Source organism: Miniopterus schreibersii (genome assembly GCF_964146895.1).
Source record: "Miniopterus schreibersii genome assembly, chromosome: 8".
Lineage (NCBI taxonomy): Eukaryota > Metazoa > Chordata > Mammalia > Chiroptera > Miniopteridae > Miniopterus > Miniopterus schreibersii.
In genome coordinates this window covers 28,611,285-28,627,045 of record NC_138109.1, presented here as the reverse complement: position 1 = coordinate 28,627,045, position 15,761 = coordinate 28,611,285, and the positions used below count along the sequence as shown (strand labels likewise).

Here is a 15,761-nt window from a genome sequence, read left to right as displayed (position 1 = left end):
TTGAGAGGAGATGTTTAATTTTCTTCCTGGAACTAAAGCACAAGTATTGGAACTAATAGAGAACTTTATTTCTAACCTCAACTCCTCATTTAATTTTGTTACTTTGTATGTGATACCACTATTTGCCTCTCACCTTCTTCATCTGTTAAATGAAAATTCCAAGGTCTGTTTCTGTCTACCTTGGGTGGCTATAATACACTTTAGAAAAAAAACTTGATTGAAAAGACAGTGCAAATACAGTGTAATAAATCAGACATAAATAAAGGTACACAATAAAAATAATTCTCTCTTCTACCCCATTTCCCCAGACCCTATCCACAGAGAGTCAGTGTTAAACAGTATCTTGTGCTTCCTTCCTGCAACATGCAATGCATAGACAAATATCACCCTCCCCTAGCCTGTAAAAATTAAGTCACAAATGGGAGCATGCCATTCTTCCTTTTCTGTATATTGCTTTTTTCTCTCTATCATTATTCCTTGTAGATCATTACATTTTGGCATGTACAGATTCAACACATATTTTACAACTGAATAGTAAATAATTTGTATTTTAAAAACTAGCCCTTTTTTGTATATGTCTTTGTGTGCATATTCTAGTATATTTGTAGAATAAATTCCTAAAAGTGGTCTTTCTGGTCAAAGTGTAATTTTAAATTTTGATAGATAATTTTAAATTGCCCTTCCAAAACACTGTCAATTTATAGTCCTTCCAACAGTGTTTGAGAGTGCATGTTTTCTCCATCTCCTCACTAACACTGTGGAACAAATATTTATTGAGCATCTACTATGTACCAAGTACTGTTCATGATATTGGGGATAAACAGGAAGCAAAATGAAGACCCTGCAGGTATAGGCAAGCAGGAAATAGAACAAATAAGTAAAATAATATTGTATAAGGTGATGAGTGTTGTGGAGAAAAACAAGCTAGGGAAGAGGATGTGTGTCTGGATGGTAGTGGTAGGTAAAGTGTAACAATTTTAAGTAGTGTAATCAGGCAGACCAAGACTTGAGGTAAGGGAGTAAGCCATGTGGCTGTCTGGGGCAGTTTCAGGCAGAGGATACATTAAGTCCAATGGCCATGTGTGAAACATCACCTTGCATCTTTTTTTTTTAAATCCTCAACCGAGGATATGTTTTTATTGGTTTGACTGAGAGAGAAACATCGATTGGTTGCTTCCCCAACTGAGTTTCAAACCTGCAACTTAGGCATGTGTCCTGACTAGAAATTGAGCCCTCAACCTTTTGGTGTACAGGGCTACATTCCAACCAATTAAGCCACCCGGCCAGGGCTCACCTTGCATCTTTAAGGAATAGCAAGGAAGCCAGTGCGCCTGGACAGGAGTGAGGGGAGGGTGGGGTAGCAAGACCTCAGCGAGGTAATGGTAATGGTCTTTTCAGATGTTTTGTAACCATCTTCTGGGAACTTCCTGTTCATGACTCTTGCCATTACTCTCTTGGATTGTGCATCTTTCACATTGCTTTGAAAGAGCTCACCATCTCTTTCTCACCCTCTGTATAGTCATGTTCCACATAACAACATTTTGGTCAACAATGGACCACATATAGACTAAAATATATCATATAGCCTAGGTGTGTTATATAGCCTAGGTGTGTAGTAGGTTATACCATCTAGGTTTATTTAAGTACACTCAGTGATGTTCACACAACAGTGAAACCATCTAATACTGCATTTCTCATAACATATCCTTATCATTAAGTGGTGCATGACTGTGTGTGTGTGTACATGTGTGTATGTGTGTGTATATATACACACATAATATGTAAAATATATAGAGAAACAATATTTATCAAAATACATGGCAAAAGCACCCCCTCCCCCGGCTTGTCATTTGACTTAACTTTGGTTAATGATATTTTTCCCAAATGACTTTTTTTTTTAAGTCATATGTATAAGTCTTTTTCCTTTCTTGCTTAGAAAGGATTTGCCCACTCCAGGAGTATTTATGAAAATAAAAAAATCTCTTGTGCTTTCTTCAGATGCTTTTAAAGTTCTACTTTTTACCTTTTATTTCAGTTTTACATGACAGTTAGTTTTATTTGCAATAAAACAAATGTTCCTTTTAGTGTATTTGTACAGTTGTTTAATTATCAATGATTGGTCTTGCTTTAAGTTCTTATTGAGAGTAAATGCTCAGGAAAATTAATTTTGAAGCTCTTTCAGTGTGTGTTCAGTCTGAAGCATTAGGGAATTTCTTTGATACCTAAACTCTTTAATTACTGCCAACCCTTTCAAGGGAGGTTTGAACCAGAGAAGAGTCAGCACTACTTAGCGTAGCTTAGGTTGGTACTTGACAGCATTCTGAGCAGTAACCTTGTCTAACCCCAGAGAGAGGAGTTGTGCAGAATAAGCATCCTGCCTCTCCGGCCTTCACTGCTTTGTTTTGTTGGTAGTGTACTGTACCCCCAAATTATATTTTTATTCAGTATTTTACCAAGTAGGGACAACTACTGAAAGTATTTTTAAATAGTTGGTTTTGGTGTATATTTTAAAGTCTCTTGATGACTTTTTGTTATATAGTGGATAATAAAATAAATGTTTACTTTATCAGTGTTTATAATAGTGAAACATTATAAATACCATAATTTTATTATACATTTTTAGAAGTCTGGAGAATCAATAATGGCATATCTACAAATCATAATACTGTTAGTTGCTAAAAAAGAATAAGGGTATCTGAGGTATAATATAGAGTAGTGACGTGAAAAGAAACCCAGGACAGTTAAGTAAGAAATAGCAATTGCAAGTCATGTGTATAGTATGGCCTCATTTTCGTTAAATTGTATAAAGTTTTTTTGTATGCCTAGGAGAAAACCTGGAAGTATATATACTAAACTGGAGAGTGGAGTGGGGTGGTTTTCATTTTCTATTTTATATTCTTGTCTTGTTTGAAATTTTTACAAGGAATTTTTTTTTCATAATAAAATGTATTTAAAAATTAAAAATTGCCCTGGCCGGGTATCTCAGTTGGTTAGAGCATCACCCCACTATGCCAAGGTTTCAGGTTTGATCCCCAGTCAGGGCACATACAAGAAGCAACCAATGAATGCATAAATAAGTGGAGCAACAACAAATCAATGTTTCTCTCTCTCTCTCTTTCCTTCTCCTTCCCTCCTTCCTTCCCTCTCCCCGACCCCTTCCTCTCTCTAAAAAAAAAAAAAAAAATCAATTAAAAAAATAAAAATTAGTAACATTAAAAAGTAAGCATGAATTTGCTCCCCAGTTTTCTTCCAAACATTGGACTGTTTAGTCAGTCTGTTAACTAGATTGGGAGACTGACATAGAGTTCTTCAAGTAGGGTATACTCTTGTTATCCTTAGTAAATTTTAATTAAGTGGCATTTTTTTATCCAGGGTTTTTTCAGAATCTGGACATTTCATTATAGTTCTATATTCTGTGACACATAAGAATCCTGAGTTTTATGAATGCCTACCTTGCGATGGCAGGTTACCTGACCTTCGGTTCCAGCTATTAACCAGCAGGGAAACATTACATTTTTTCAAAGTAAGTGATTTGATTTCATTAATGACTGTTTAGAGTTGCATGTTATCAGTTTAAGCCCAAAGGCCTTTACCCTTTAAAACAGTAACTATTAGGCATTATGTATTTATAATCATCTTACTGAATATTACTTTACTCATTTATGGTTAATTTTGTTTTGTTAACTTTAGGTCATATCTCCAGAACCAAATTATAATACAAGGTCAGAGGTTATCCATAGAGTAGCTTGCTAATGTTTTTCTAAAACCTTTGAACAATATGTCAAGAATTTATATGGTGTATCATTTTATGATATTTAGAGTTAATTTGTAATTCTAGTGTTTTCTTTGCCCTAATTATTATTTTTAAAATATAGGGGTATAACAAATGGTTTCTCACACTTAAAAGTCAGTGTTAATCATATTAATCCCAGGAATCAGAATAGATTGTTGCTATATCTAATAAAATACATAAAAATACATGTGTCACTGTGTAAAATCATTCAAAGACCACTTTTCAGTAAGATGGTTAGTTGTCCTATGTCTCAGACCAATAATAAAAAAATTCTGCATTTTATTACAAAAATGTTGAGTAACTGAGAATCATGTGTTTCACTCAGATCTTCTTTTGTGCCTGATTTCATATTATTTATAGGCTGTATCAGTTCATGACTCAAGGTTTTGCATTTTAATTATAAATATAATTATCTTAAATGAAATCTAATTTATTTCTCTTTTAGAGGCATCATTTGCTCATTTTATTCTTTAGATTGTATCTTCAAAGTTACCATTTTAACTGAATCCCTGGTAATTGAGTGAGTTACATAATACAGGTGATTAATACTTTTCTTTTGTAGCAGGGACATGGACAGTAGAAAAGAGATGGCTACATAAAAATAGAACTACCATGTGATCCAGCAGTGTTACTGCTGGGTATTTATCTAAAGGAAATGAAAATACTAATTCAAAAGGATACGTGTGCCCCTATGTTCATTGCAGCATTATTTACAATAACCCAGACACAGAAGCAACCCTAAGTGTCCGTCAGTGGATGAATGAATAAAGAAAATGTGGTACATATATACACTGGAATATTATTCAGCCATAAAAAATAAAGAAATCTTGCCATTTACAACATGGATGGACCTTGAAGGCATATGCTCAGTGAAATAGAGAAAGATAAATAGCATATGATCTTATTTGTGTGTGGGATCTAAAAAACAAAACATAAATACAGAGAACAGATTGGTGGTTGCCAGGGGTGGAGTTTGCGAGGTGAGAGGAAAGGATGAAAGTCCTGTAAAGGTGCAAACTCCAGCTATAAAGTGAATAGGTTCTGGAGATGTGATGTATAGTACAGTGCCTATAGTTACTGTATTATATACAACTGACCCTGGAACAACGTGGGTTTGAACATGCGTGGGTCCACTTATGTGCAAATTTTTTTTCAGTTGACCAATGCAGTTCACACCCACGCTGTTCAAGGGTCAACTGTGAGGCTGGGACTCTGTGTGTGCTAGAGGGCAACTATTGTTACATGTGTATTTTCAACTGCTCAGGAGGTTGGTGCCCCTAACCCCCATGTTGTTTAGGAGTCAGTTGTATTCGAAAGTTGCTAAGAGAGAGGATCTTAAAAGTTCTCAGCATAAGAAAAAAAAAAATTACTGTGTATAATAGATGTTAACTACACTTACAGTATTTCACAATATATACAAATATCAAATCAGTATGTTGTACACCTGAAACAAATGTTGTGTGTCAATTATGTCTCAATAAAAAATTTTTTAAAAAAAGTTTACAGTTATAGAATCAGAAGTCTCCCTCCCCCCAGTGTTTCAGAGCTACTTTTCATCTAAAGAGAATTCTATGGTGTTTTAAGTCACATCTCAACATATGACCTACTTCATTTCAGAATGTTGAACCTTCTGACAAGAATCCAATACATTTTGAACTGAGTGCTGAAAGCCAAAATGCAGAAACAGAGTTTTTCAACAAAGTTTCTAAGAATCTTTCAATTAAGAGGTAAAAGATACATTTTTATTATCTTTATTTTCATTAGTTTTTGATGAGAAATTAACTCCCCACTTTATTTTATTTTAAATATGTCTATTGATTTCAGAGAGAAGAAGGGAGAGGGAGAGAGAGACAAACATCAATGATGAGAGTCATTAATTGGCTGCCTCTTGCATGCCCCTTATTGGGGATCGAGCCTGAAACCTGGGCATGTGCCTTGACCAGGAATCAAACTTTGATCTACTGGATCACATAGGTCAATGCTCAACCACTGAGCCACGCTGGCCAGGCTCCCCAATTATTTCTGATGAAACTGTTTGGATATCTTTTGTGCCATAGATGTCTTTGCTTTAAATTCATTCCTTCTTACTCAGAAGTTGGATGATAATTTTAATAAAGTGACAGCTCTAATATGGTTCTTATTTGAGTTGATTTTTTACATAGGGGGAAAAAAGTATTTGTCAAGCAGCTATCTTGCTTAGGAAGAAGCATCCTGTTTTTGGTTAGTTTGCCTTTTGCTTGTTTCTTTCCTTCCTTGTAGTTTTAAACCTGGGCCTATCAGATAAACTGCTATACAAAAATAATTCCTCTACCTAAAAAAAGAGTTTGTTTTAAAACTTAAAGGAGATACACTTGGGAAATATTAATTAAACAATGGCTTTTGGGGTCAGTATATACCTTTTGTGGATAAGAAGATATTCCCTTGTACTAGTCAGTTGTCCAGAGAAACAACTGACAGAAAGAGAATGTGTGTGTGTGTGTGTGTGTGTGTGTGTAGAGGTTTTTCTGTTTTTGTTTTGTTTTTATTTTATTTGAGAGAGAGAAACACGGATTTGTTGTTCCACTTATTCATGCATTCATTGGTTGCTTGTATGTCCCCTGACGGGAGATTGAACCTGCAACCTTGGCATTTCAGGACAATGCTCTAACCAACTGAGATACCCAGCCAGGGCTTAAAGGAATTGGCTCACACAATTGTGGAGGCTTGATAAGTCCAAAGTCTGCAGGGTAGGTTTCAGGTTGAGAAGAATTGTAGTTGGAGCCTAAAGGTGGTCTGCTAGCAGAATGCCATCTTCTTGGGGGAGGTCAGTCTTTGTTCTGTTAATGCTTTTAACTAGATGAGGCCCACCCACATTCAGAGTCTGTTGATTGATTGATTGATTGATTGATTTTATTTTATTATTATTATTTTTTAAACATATTTTTATTGATTTCAGAGAGAGGAAAGAGGAGGGAGAGAGAGATAGAAACATCAGTGATGAGAGAGTCATTGATCGAGCCCGCAACCTGGGCATGTGCCCTGACCGGGAATCGAACCCTGATCGCCTGGATCCCAGGTTGACGCTCAACCGCTGAGCCATGCCCGGCCGGGCAGAGTCTATTGATTTAAATATTATTTCCATCTAAACAATACCTTTACAGAAATATCTAGAATAATTTTGACCAAATATCTGGGTTCTGTGGCCTCATCAAGTTGACACATAAAATTACCCCTTCATATACCTATTCTAGCTTTGTCATTTATTCTACTGTGTGCCAGATAATATGCTACGGGCTGGGGATATGGTGATATCAAAAACAGATACAGACATGGTCCCTTCCCTCATGGAACTTATAGTCCAGTGATGGAGTATTGGAATATAGTCCAGGACCAATTCCTTAAAGCCCTGGTGGATATCTCCATATTATTTGAGAGGTCCATTAATTTAATAATTGCCAAATATTTAATAACCTCATTTAAAGGTTGCCTTAGAATGCTGATTTATTATTTGACTCTGTAGTTTAGAAACAGTTGTATTTTTAACTTTCCCTAACACTTGATTTTTTCTGCTCTCAACTTTTTTACTCTAACTTCGGCCTGTCTTTGGCTCCTTCAGTACTATCTGTTTAGTACCTTATGTGAGAAACAAGCAGATATATGGTTCATTATAGATGGTTGCAGTTATTAAGAAAATGGCTTGACCCTTTTTTATAGCATTCATTCATCTGTCCTTAACACTTGATTCTATAAGTGGAAACTATGATACAAATTTAAAGTGGATGCTACTATGCCAACTATTTATAGAGGCAGCATAACATAATTTGAACTCCAGTTATGATATCAGTCATATCTGTTTTTAAATCCTGGTTCTAAACATCAGTATCCCATCTGTAAAATGGGAATTGTGATTGTATCTTTATTAGTTTCCACTTGCTGCTGTAACAAATTACCACAAACTTCCTGACTTAAAACAATACGAATTTATTATCTTAGAGTTCTGGAGGTCAGAAGTCTAAAGTGGATCTTTAGGCCTAAAATCAAAGTGATGGCAAAAAAAAGACAGTGATGCATTCCTTTTGGAAGCTTTAGTGGAGAATCTTTTTAATCCCTTTTCCAGCTTCTAGAAGCCACCTGCATTTCTTGGCTGGAACCCTTACTCCATCTTCAAAGCTAGGAGCATGGTATCTTCAAATCCCTCCCTCCCTCCCTCCCTCCCTCCCTCCCTGTCTCCGTCCCTATCTCTGTCTCTGTCTCCCTCTGTCTCTCTCTCTCTCTCTCTCTCTCTCTCTGACATCTTCTTCTATCTTCACATTTTCTTCTCTGACTCTGACCCTCTGCTTCCATCTTATTAGGACCCTTGTGATTACGTTGGGCTTACCTGGATAATGCAGGATAATTACATCTCAAGATCCTTAACTTAATCACATCTGCAAACTTCCTTTTACCATAAACTATAACACAGTCACAGGTTATAGGGATTAGAAAGATGCCTGAGGTATACTCTTTCCATCTTTGGGCATTTTAAGTTATCCTCAAAACATGTTCAGTCACTAGAAAACTATATTCTTACAGCTTTGCAAAACCACCTTTACTATTTTAAGGCTTTCTTCAAAATTTTATTGACTATTTATGGAAGAAAAAGCCAAATTAAGTAGACACTTGCCATTTCTTTAACATTGTTGAAAAACCTTGTCTATTTTCAACTCTGACCAAGGCTTTAATAAGGATCAGTTATTTTTAGGTTTTAGTAAAATGTTTGTCTTGCCTAAAATACTGATGTTATAACTATACAACCTAAAGTTTTTCCTTTTTTGCCTTGGGTGCTAAAAAAGCTCAGAAATGGAATTTATTGTTCAGTGTCAGAAATTTTGTATGTGTTTATCATAAGTAGGTAGCAGATACTAAATCCTTGCCAAAAACTCAGGTGTACAAAAAAAATGAGAGTTTTTTCTTTTTAAAAGTAATCGAACTTAATATCTATTTTGAGCCCCTACTCATTGTGCTAAGATATAGAAACCCAGTTTCAGTCAATTCATGGTCTACTTTTCCTCTTTCCTCTGGGGCTATGTGTCACTTAGAGAGGACCAATGTGCCCGTCGGCAACATGATTACCATCTCCCGTGCTGCCACATGCTGAGGTGTTTTCATTTGCATCTGGTCTTTGGCTGTAGGTTTGTGCAGGTTCCTGCTGCGATCTCTTTCCCCTGTTCAGGTCACTGGCTCTCTGTGTCGTGTTCATGCTTCACTGAGGTGCATGGGATATCATTCTGTGTCCTCCATGTCATTCTTGGGTGTTGGAGGAGAGCTTTGTGGGGCTGGTACAGACCCTTCTGTTTAAACGCACCATGCAGACGTTCTCATTGTTTCATTGTGGCACCTTAGCACAGAAAGAACTTCATGTTTGCCTCTCTAGACTACCAGGGCTTGGGGCAAAGGTCTCTTGCTCTCAGATCTTCCAGATCTACCTGGGGTTTCTGTTGTTTTTCCTGCTGGGGAGGTAGGATGCAGGACCCTTTCTTAGGGAATCCATTAATGTCATGGCTTTCTCTGCCTTTTCTTTCCTCTTCCCTAACCCATCCTATTGAGACTTTATCTAGTCTAGGGTGCAAAAAAACCTGATGCATATAGTCTTCCAAATTTTGGTCCTAAACTCTAATTTCAGCTTTTGAAACTCAGTACCAGCTCTATGTTCTCTGCTGGGGCATGCCACCTGTGATACAATGAGTACACGTGACTAAATGGGAGGAGGTACCTCAATTAATGTCTCAAAGTATTTTCCCATCACAGATATAAGTACATAGGAAAAATAATTCCTTACTTGATTTTCTTTTTTAACAGTGTTTAATACAGTGAATACATATTTATCACCAGATTATAAAGTTTTTTATTTTCTTTTTGGTTAATCCTTACCCAGGGTATTTTTTTCATTGATTTTTAGGGAGAGTGGAAGAGGGGGTTGGGGAGAGAAACTGAAACATTGATGTAAGGGAGACACATTGCTTGGTTGCCTCCTGCACATGTTCCGACCATAGCTGGGATTGAACATGCAGCCCAGGGACATTCCCTTGACCAAGAATCAAACCGGAGACCTTGGTGCTCGGACCAACACTAACCACTGAGCCAAACAGGCCAGGGCAGATTATAAAGTTTTTGATGGCAGGTGCTTTGTCTTATTTATTTCTACATTCCTCAAAGTGGTTAGACAAAAGATGCTCAGTAACTGTTGATTTCTTGTGACATTAAGAATAACTAGGTTAAGTGTGCCATGATCAGGCAAAGGGGTATTTTATTAAGCATGAGTCTGATTGGGCCAGCTGTCTTTGGCAAGAAACATTGAAAAATAAAATAATTTGTGGTTGTCAGATACTAAGTTAAATGATTCAGATACGACTGTGACTTACTAAAGGACTTTCTTCAACTTCAAAAAGAAATAACAAACACTAGATTACTGAAGACTTTCTCATTTCCCCTCTACTCTTTAGGTCTTCCCAAAAGTTATCTCCAGGGAAAATGCCAGTAAATGATCATGACTCTGGTGTTGAAGATGAAGATTTTTCTCCAAGACCAATTCCCAGTCCTCATCCAGTGAGTCAGAAGGTATCACTGATCTTAAAATGTACTCGCCTTGGTGGTTAGAAACCTAGAAGTCTCTTGATGTTAAAGCACTCCATAATGCAACCTAAAACTTACTGAAGTTTTATTCTAAAATATATCTAGCTATATGTACATGGCTATATCTACATATATTATTCCTCACAGGCATATATAATTATTTTATGTAGTTATATATATGCATATATATACACATACACACACACACATACATGTATCATAAGTACATATAATTATTAGTCCCAAAGAAAATTGAGACACAGATTGGTTAAGTTACTTGGCCCAGGATTACACAGCTAGTAAGTAGTAAAACTGGAATTCTGATTTAGGGAGTTTGGTTTCAGAATCTGGTGCTTTTAACCCATATAGACTCAACATTCTATACTCTGTCACCAAAGTTTGACAGTGGGTCTTATTACCATATTCTGAGAAAACATTCTACTTGCTTTTGGATATTGATTGCTAATAACCCCTGCCATAATTTTTTGATTGCAGTCAACCAGTGGGTTATTTTAGAATTATACCTTAATTGGACTAATGGCTTACTAGAAGAAAAAGGAATAGGAAAGGTTTTTAAAAATCAGTTATCAAATTATAACCAAATTCACCACAGCGAGTATTTTGTTTATTCTTTTCTGCTCTCTTCTAACTCTTTTAGTTGATATCAGTACAAAAAATAACTGAATAATTTCACATAGTGGAAAAATATTCTGAAATATTTATTAGAAGATTCCTTGTTATTTAAGATTCAGAAACATTTTTTGCTACTATATCTGTTGAAGCATTTTGCCTATGATAATTTTTTTGCAGAAAGGGTAAAAAAAAACAAAACTGTATTGTAAAACAGTTTCTCATAGTGTGATCACACTGTTAATCAGTGTTCTGATAAAAGGAGTTCCATCATTATATAAGTTTGTGAGATGCTTTGCAGGTGAGGACCTTGTTTATTTTACTCACAATTATATTCCTGTGCCTATGCCTAGCACATAGAAGATGCCCAGAAAATATTCATCAACTGTCTAGATAAAGAATAAACCCTTTTTAATAAGTAACTGGGTATAATTTGGGAAATACTGGTGTAACAAAAGTGAAGCATATATATTTTTCTAAAAAATACTTCTCTTTCATTTCTTTCCCATTTATAGGTTTCTAAGATCCAACCATCAGTTCCAGAACTTTCACTTGTGTTGGATAGCAATTGCATAGACTCAAACCCTCTGCCTAACCCTTTGGAAATGGTGAATAATGAGAATCCTTCTCTGTTGATTAACCACTCTGAACACTTGGAGCCACTGCAACCCCAGCTTTACAATGAGAGACACAGCCCAGACACTGAAGCTGGAGAGCCCTCCTTGAAAGGGCTTCCAAATCAGTTAAACCAGGACACTACTCCTTTGAGACACTGCAGAGTAAGACAGCCATCTACCTGTAAGAATGAGAACCCCCATATAAGAAACAGTGTTAAACCATCTTCTCTTAATGGGCCATCTCCTGACGCATCTGAAAAGCTTCAAACAATGTCTTCTGGAAATGTACACAAAGAGGAGTATCCTATAAGATCTTCCACATTTCATTCCAGGCATTCTTCTCTTGCCCCGCAGTCCCACCCACACAATTTTATTTTTTCACCTCATAATCTAGGAAAACCAATGGAATTTCAGGTAGCTACTCCCCCATCACCATCTTACTATTCCACAAATGTTTGCAGTTGTTGTCAGCATCATGGCCATATTCAGTATAGTCCAATAAATTCTTGGCAAGGAATGAATACAGTAGGATCCGTTCAAGACCTCCAGTCTGAAGCCCTTCAAAAACATTCATTATTTCACCCAAGCGGATGTCCAGCTCTGTACCATAATGCATGCTGTTCGTGCAGCAGTCCTATAGCCATGAGACCTCAGGGAAGCATGGGGGGTGGTCCTCCCCACAGCGGTATAGAGCCGTCGCCTGTGGCAAGACTACCTTCACATGTGGACTCCTACAATCCACGGCCTTGTGCAGCATGCGTGCACACACCCAAGACTGGGCCAGATGATGGAATGATGGGACTGTCTCCGGATGCATATAGGTTCCTCACAGAACAGGACAGACAGCTGAGACTGCTTCAGGCACAGGTTTGCTGGGAGCTTGCTTAGTTCTGTTAAATTCTTGGTATTAAAGTGGTTTCTTAAAAATAATTCTATTTTATGGAGTAGAATTGTAGAATGTCAGAACTAGAAGGCCTTGGAAACCGAATTCTGGTCTTTGTTTTACATATTAGTAAGATGAGGATTGGAGAGAGAAAATAACTTACCTAATGACACATTGCTAATTGGTTGTAGAATCAGGACTAGAAAACAAGCCTCCTTTTTTCTTTTTCGTGCATATCCTAACCTACAACATAATTGTATTTTTCTTTGATTTTTTTACCTCTAATGAAAAGTATATAAGTTTCTAAACCTTTATAGACCACTAAATACATATAAGGGCTGCACAGTGGATTCTGATACAGCTCTAGTTTATGAACCCATAATATGTGTACTAACCCTTAGAGAAGAGTTTTAGAACCTCTTCAGTGAATCTATACTAGACTTGTTCCACTCATTTTATTCTGAAAGTTTCCTTTCCTGTGGTCTTTATGGCAGCATTCTTAGTCTTTTAATGATATTCTTGCACAGTTGAGTATTTTAAGTATTGTCCTTTTTTGCCTTTCCTCACTGACACCCTTCTTCCACATAGCTACCCCATATCCTCCCTTCCTTTCTTTCCCTCCAGTGCAAATGGAAACAACCCAAAATATACTTCTTCGTATTTTTTTTCCATGACCCTGTAACTTTGCAAATATGTGTATAATGGGCATATGTACATATGTGATTTTTAAAAAAATCTTTGTTTTATAAAATTGGAATCATAGTGTTTACATTTTGCAAAAACAAAACAAAAAAGATAATGATAATTTTAAAATTCTGCCTTCCCCAGCCAGGCGTGGCTCAGCGGTTGAGCGTCAACCTAGGATCCAGTCAATCGGGGTTCAGTTCCCGGTCAGGGCACATGCCCGGGTTGCAGGCTCGATCCCCAGTCGAGGGCATGCAGGGGGCAGCCAATCAATGACTCTCATCATTGATGTTTCTATCTCTCTCCCTCTCTTTTCCTCTCTCTGAAATCAATAGAGATATATTTTAAATAAATAAAATAAAATTCTGCCCAAAAATACTTTAGATATGATACCTGAGAAAAACAGCTTTGCTGTTTTTTTCAAATTAGGCAAATTAATTGAAATTGTAAAATGTAAGTTGGATTTTAACAAATTATTATAAACATTCGGCAAATCTTTTAGTGTAGCTTAATACTTCACATTAAAGTAAAGCTTCTGCCCGGCCGGGCGTGGCTCAGCGGTTGAGCGTCAACCTAGGATCCAGGCCATCAGGATTCTATTCCCGGTCAGGGCACATGCCCGGTTGCGGGCTGCAGCTGATCAATGACTCTCTCATCATTGATGTTTCTACTTCTCTCTGTCCCTCTCCTTTCCTCTCTCTGAAATCAATAAAGATATATTTTTTTAAAAAATAAATAAATAAAGCTTCTCATTTTTTTTCTTTTTAAAAGACTTACAGAGGCTAAAAATCTCAGTTATTTGGGATTTATTTAATTAAAATATAAATTATAGATTACTGGCTCTGATCTAGATTATCTGAATCATTATACTTAGATAATATAAAATATGATACAGAAAATGCTTTATGATAAATACATGTAATATTTTGCTCATGTAAATTTTTAAAAACTTTTTTAGGTAACATTTAAATTTTTTAAAAGTATCATAACACATTTTCTATATAGTGTATATAGAGCTGTCTTATTCTGCATAGGATTTTGTTGTAATGAAGTATAACCAATTTTCTAATTGATCTATTATTTCAGCAGTTTGAAGTTTCTGCTATTGCAAATAATGAATTTGATTTTTAAGTGAAACAGGAGTAAAATGTAGGATTGAATTGTTAACATTTAGGCTTTTCTACATGAGTGTCAATTTATGAATGCTAATCTAAACATTTGTATGTTTTCTATTTTATTTTTTTTTTTAATATGTCTTTATTGATTTCAGAGAGAGAAAGGGAGAGGAAGAGAGAGATAGAAACATCAATGATGAGAGAGTCATTGATCGGCTGCCTCCTGTACACCGCATACTGGGGACTGAGCCCGCAACTCAGGCATGTGCCCTGACCAGGAATCAAACCTCAATCTTGTGGGTCATAGGTTGATGCTCAACCTCTGAGCCACGCTGGCTGGGCTGTTATCACTTTTAAATTTACAAATAGCCCAAAGTGTTTCTTAATAACGAATGTTAGTGATTTAATACATTGAATAAGTTTATGGTATTATCTAGTTGAAATGTAAGAAAATAAATTTCAGTTATTTATAACTGGGGCACTCTGTAATTCATATTTAAATTCAGCTGCCAATTTTGTTGATTACTTCCCTGTCAGTTTAAAGTATGTTTTTAATTGATACAGATTCAGCGTTTATTAGAAGCACAGTCTCTTCAGCCCTGTTCCCCAAAGACAACCACCCCTCAAGACACAGGGCAGACTGGAAGACCGATGGAATTGGTTTCCATGGAAGCACAGTCGTCCCCTGGTTTACACATGAGAAAAAGTGTAAGCATTGCCGTGAGCACAGGTAATTTCTTTCTTTTCTTTTTTTTTCATTTGCAAGGAATTTTTTTAAATGCTTTTTATGTCTACTTTAAAATGTTTTTACATTGAAATTGGTGCATGGTTCAAATAGAACCAAAATACAGGTAATGAGAATGTAACTTTTTAAAGTCTTTGTAAAATAAAACTATACCTGAAAACAGATATGAAACTACACAACATAATACATTGTTTTTGCTACTTTCTCAGGCTGGACCCAGTTTTAATAAGAGAAATCATCTATGGTTTGAGGGATCAGGGAAGGCTTCATCTATGCACTGTTAATTGAAAATGGGCCTTGAAGGGTATGTAGGATTTTAGTAGGTGGAATTCACAGATTAGGTAGAGAAAATAGTACGGGCTCAGTGAAGAAACACAAGGCTCTGAGTTGTTCAATACCCTACATTACAATGTTATGGAGAGCCTTTTTTACATCTTTCACAAAGGACTATCTACTTTATTTGGAGGCCTTAAAACAATCAGTAATGTAAATGACATGTTTGCTTACATGTTTACTCACCACCACCATGAGATCTTCAAGATCAACTTTGTGTCCCCAGGGTCTAACAAGATGTCTAGTATATAGGGTAGTGATTGATAAGAATGAAGAAGAGTCATGTAAGATATTGATACTAATTGGATGTAGCAGTTGAGGAAGAGGGAGATTCAAAAGTTACTCTAGCTAAATGCATTGTGATATCTTG

At 36.3% G+C, this 15,761-nt stretch overlaps 1 protein-coding gene across 3 annotated transcripts in view; it reads left to right on the top strand.

Moving 5' to 3' along the window:
• STIL (STIL centriolar assembly protein) overlaps positions 1-15,761 on the top strand; it is a 40,357-nt gene that overhangs the window by 13,919 nt on the left and 10,677 nt on the right. For 2 of the 3 annotated variants that reach the window (XM_081145614.1, XM_081145613.1), the window contains exons 9-13: positions 3,373-3,523; positions 5,411-5,520; positions 10,255-10,369; positions 11,530-12,498; positions 14,878-15,043. In XM_081145614.1, the coding sequence (XP_081001740.1) occupies positions 3,373-3,523; positions 5,411-5,520; positions 10,255-10,369; positions 11,530-12,498; positions 14,878-15,043 (1,511 nt within the window). The remainder of the gene's footprint in view (positions 1-3,372; positions 3,524-5,410; positions 5,521-10,254; positions 10,370-11,529; positions 12,499-14,877; positions 15,044-15,761) is intronic. The other variant, XM_081145615.1, reaches the window with a different exon arrangement.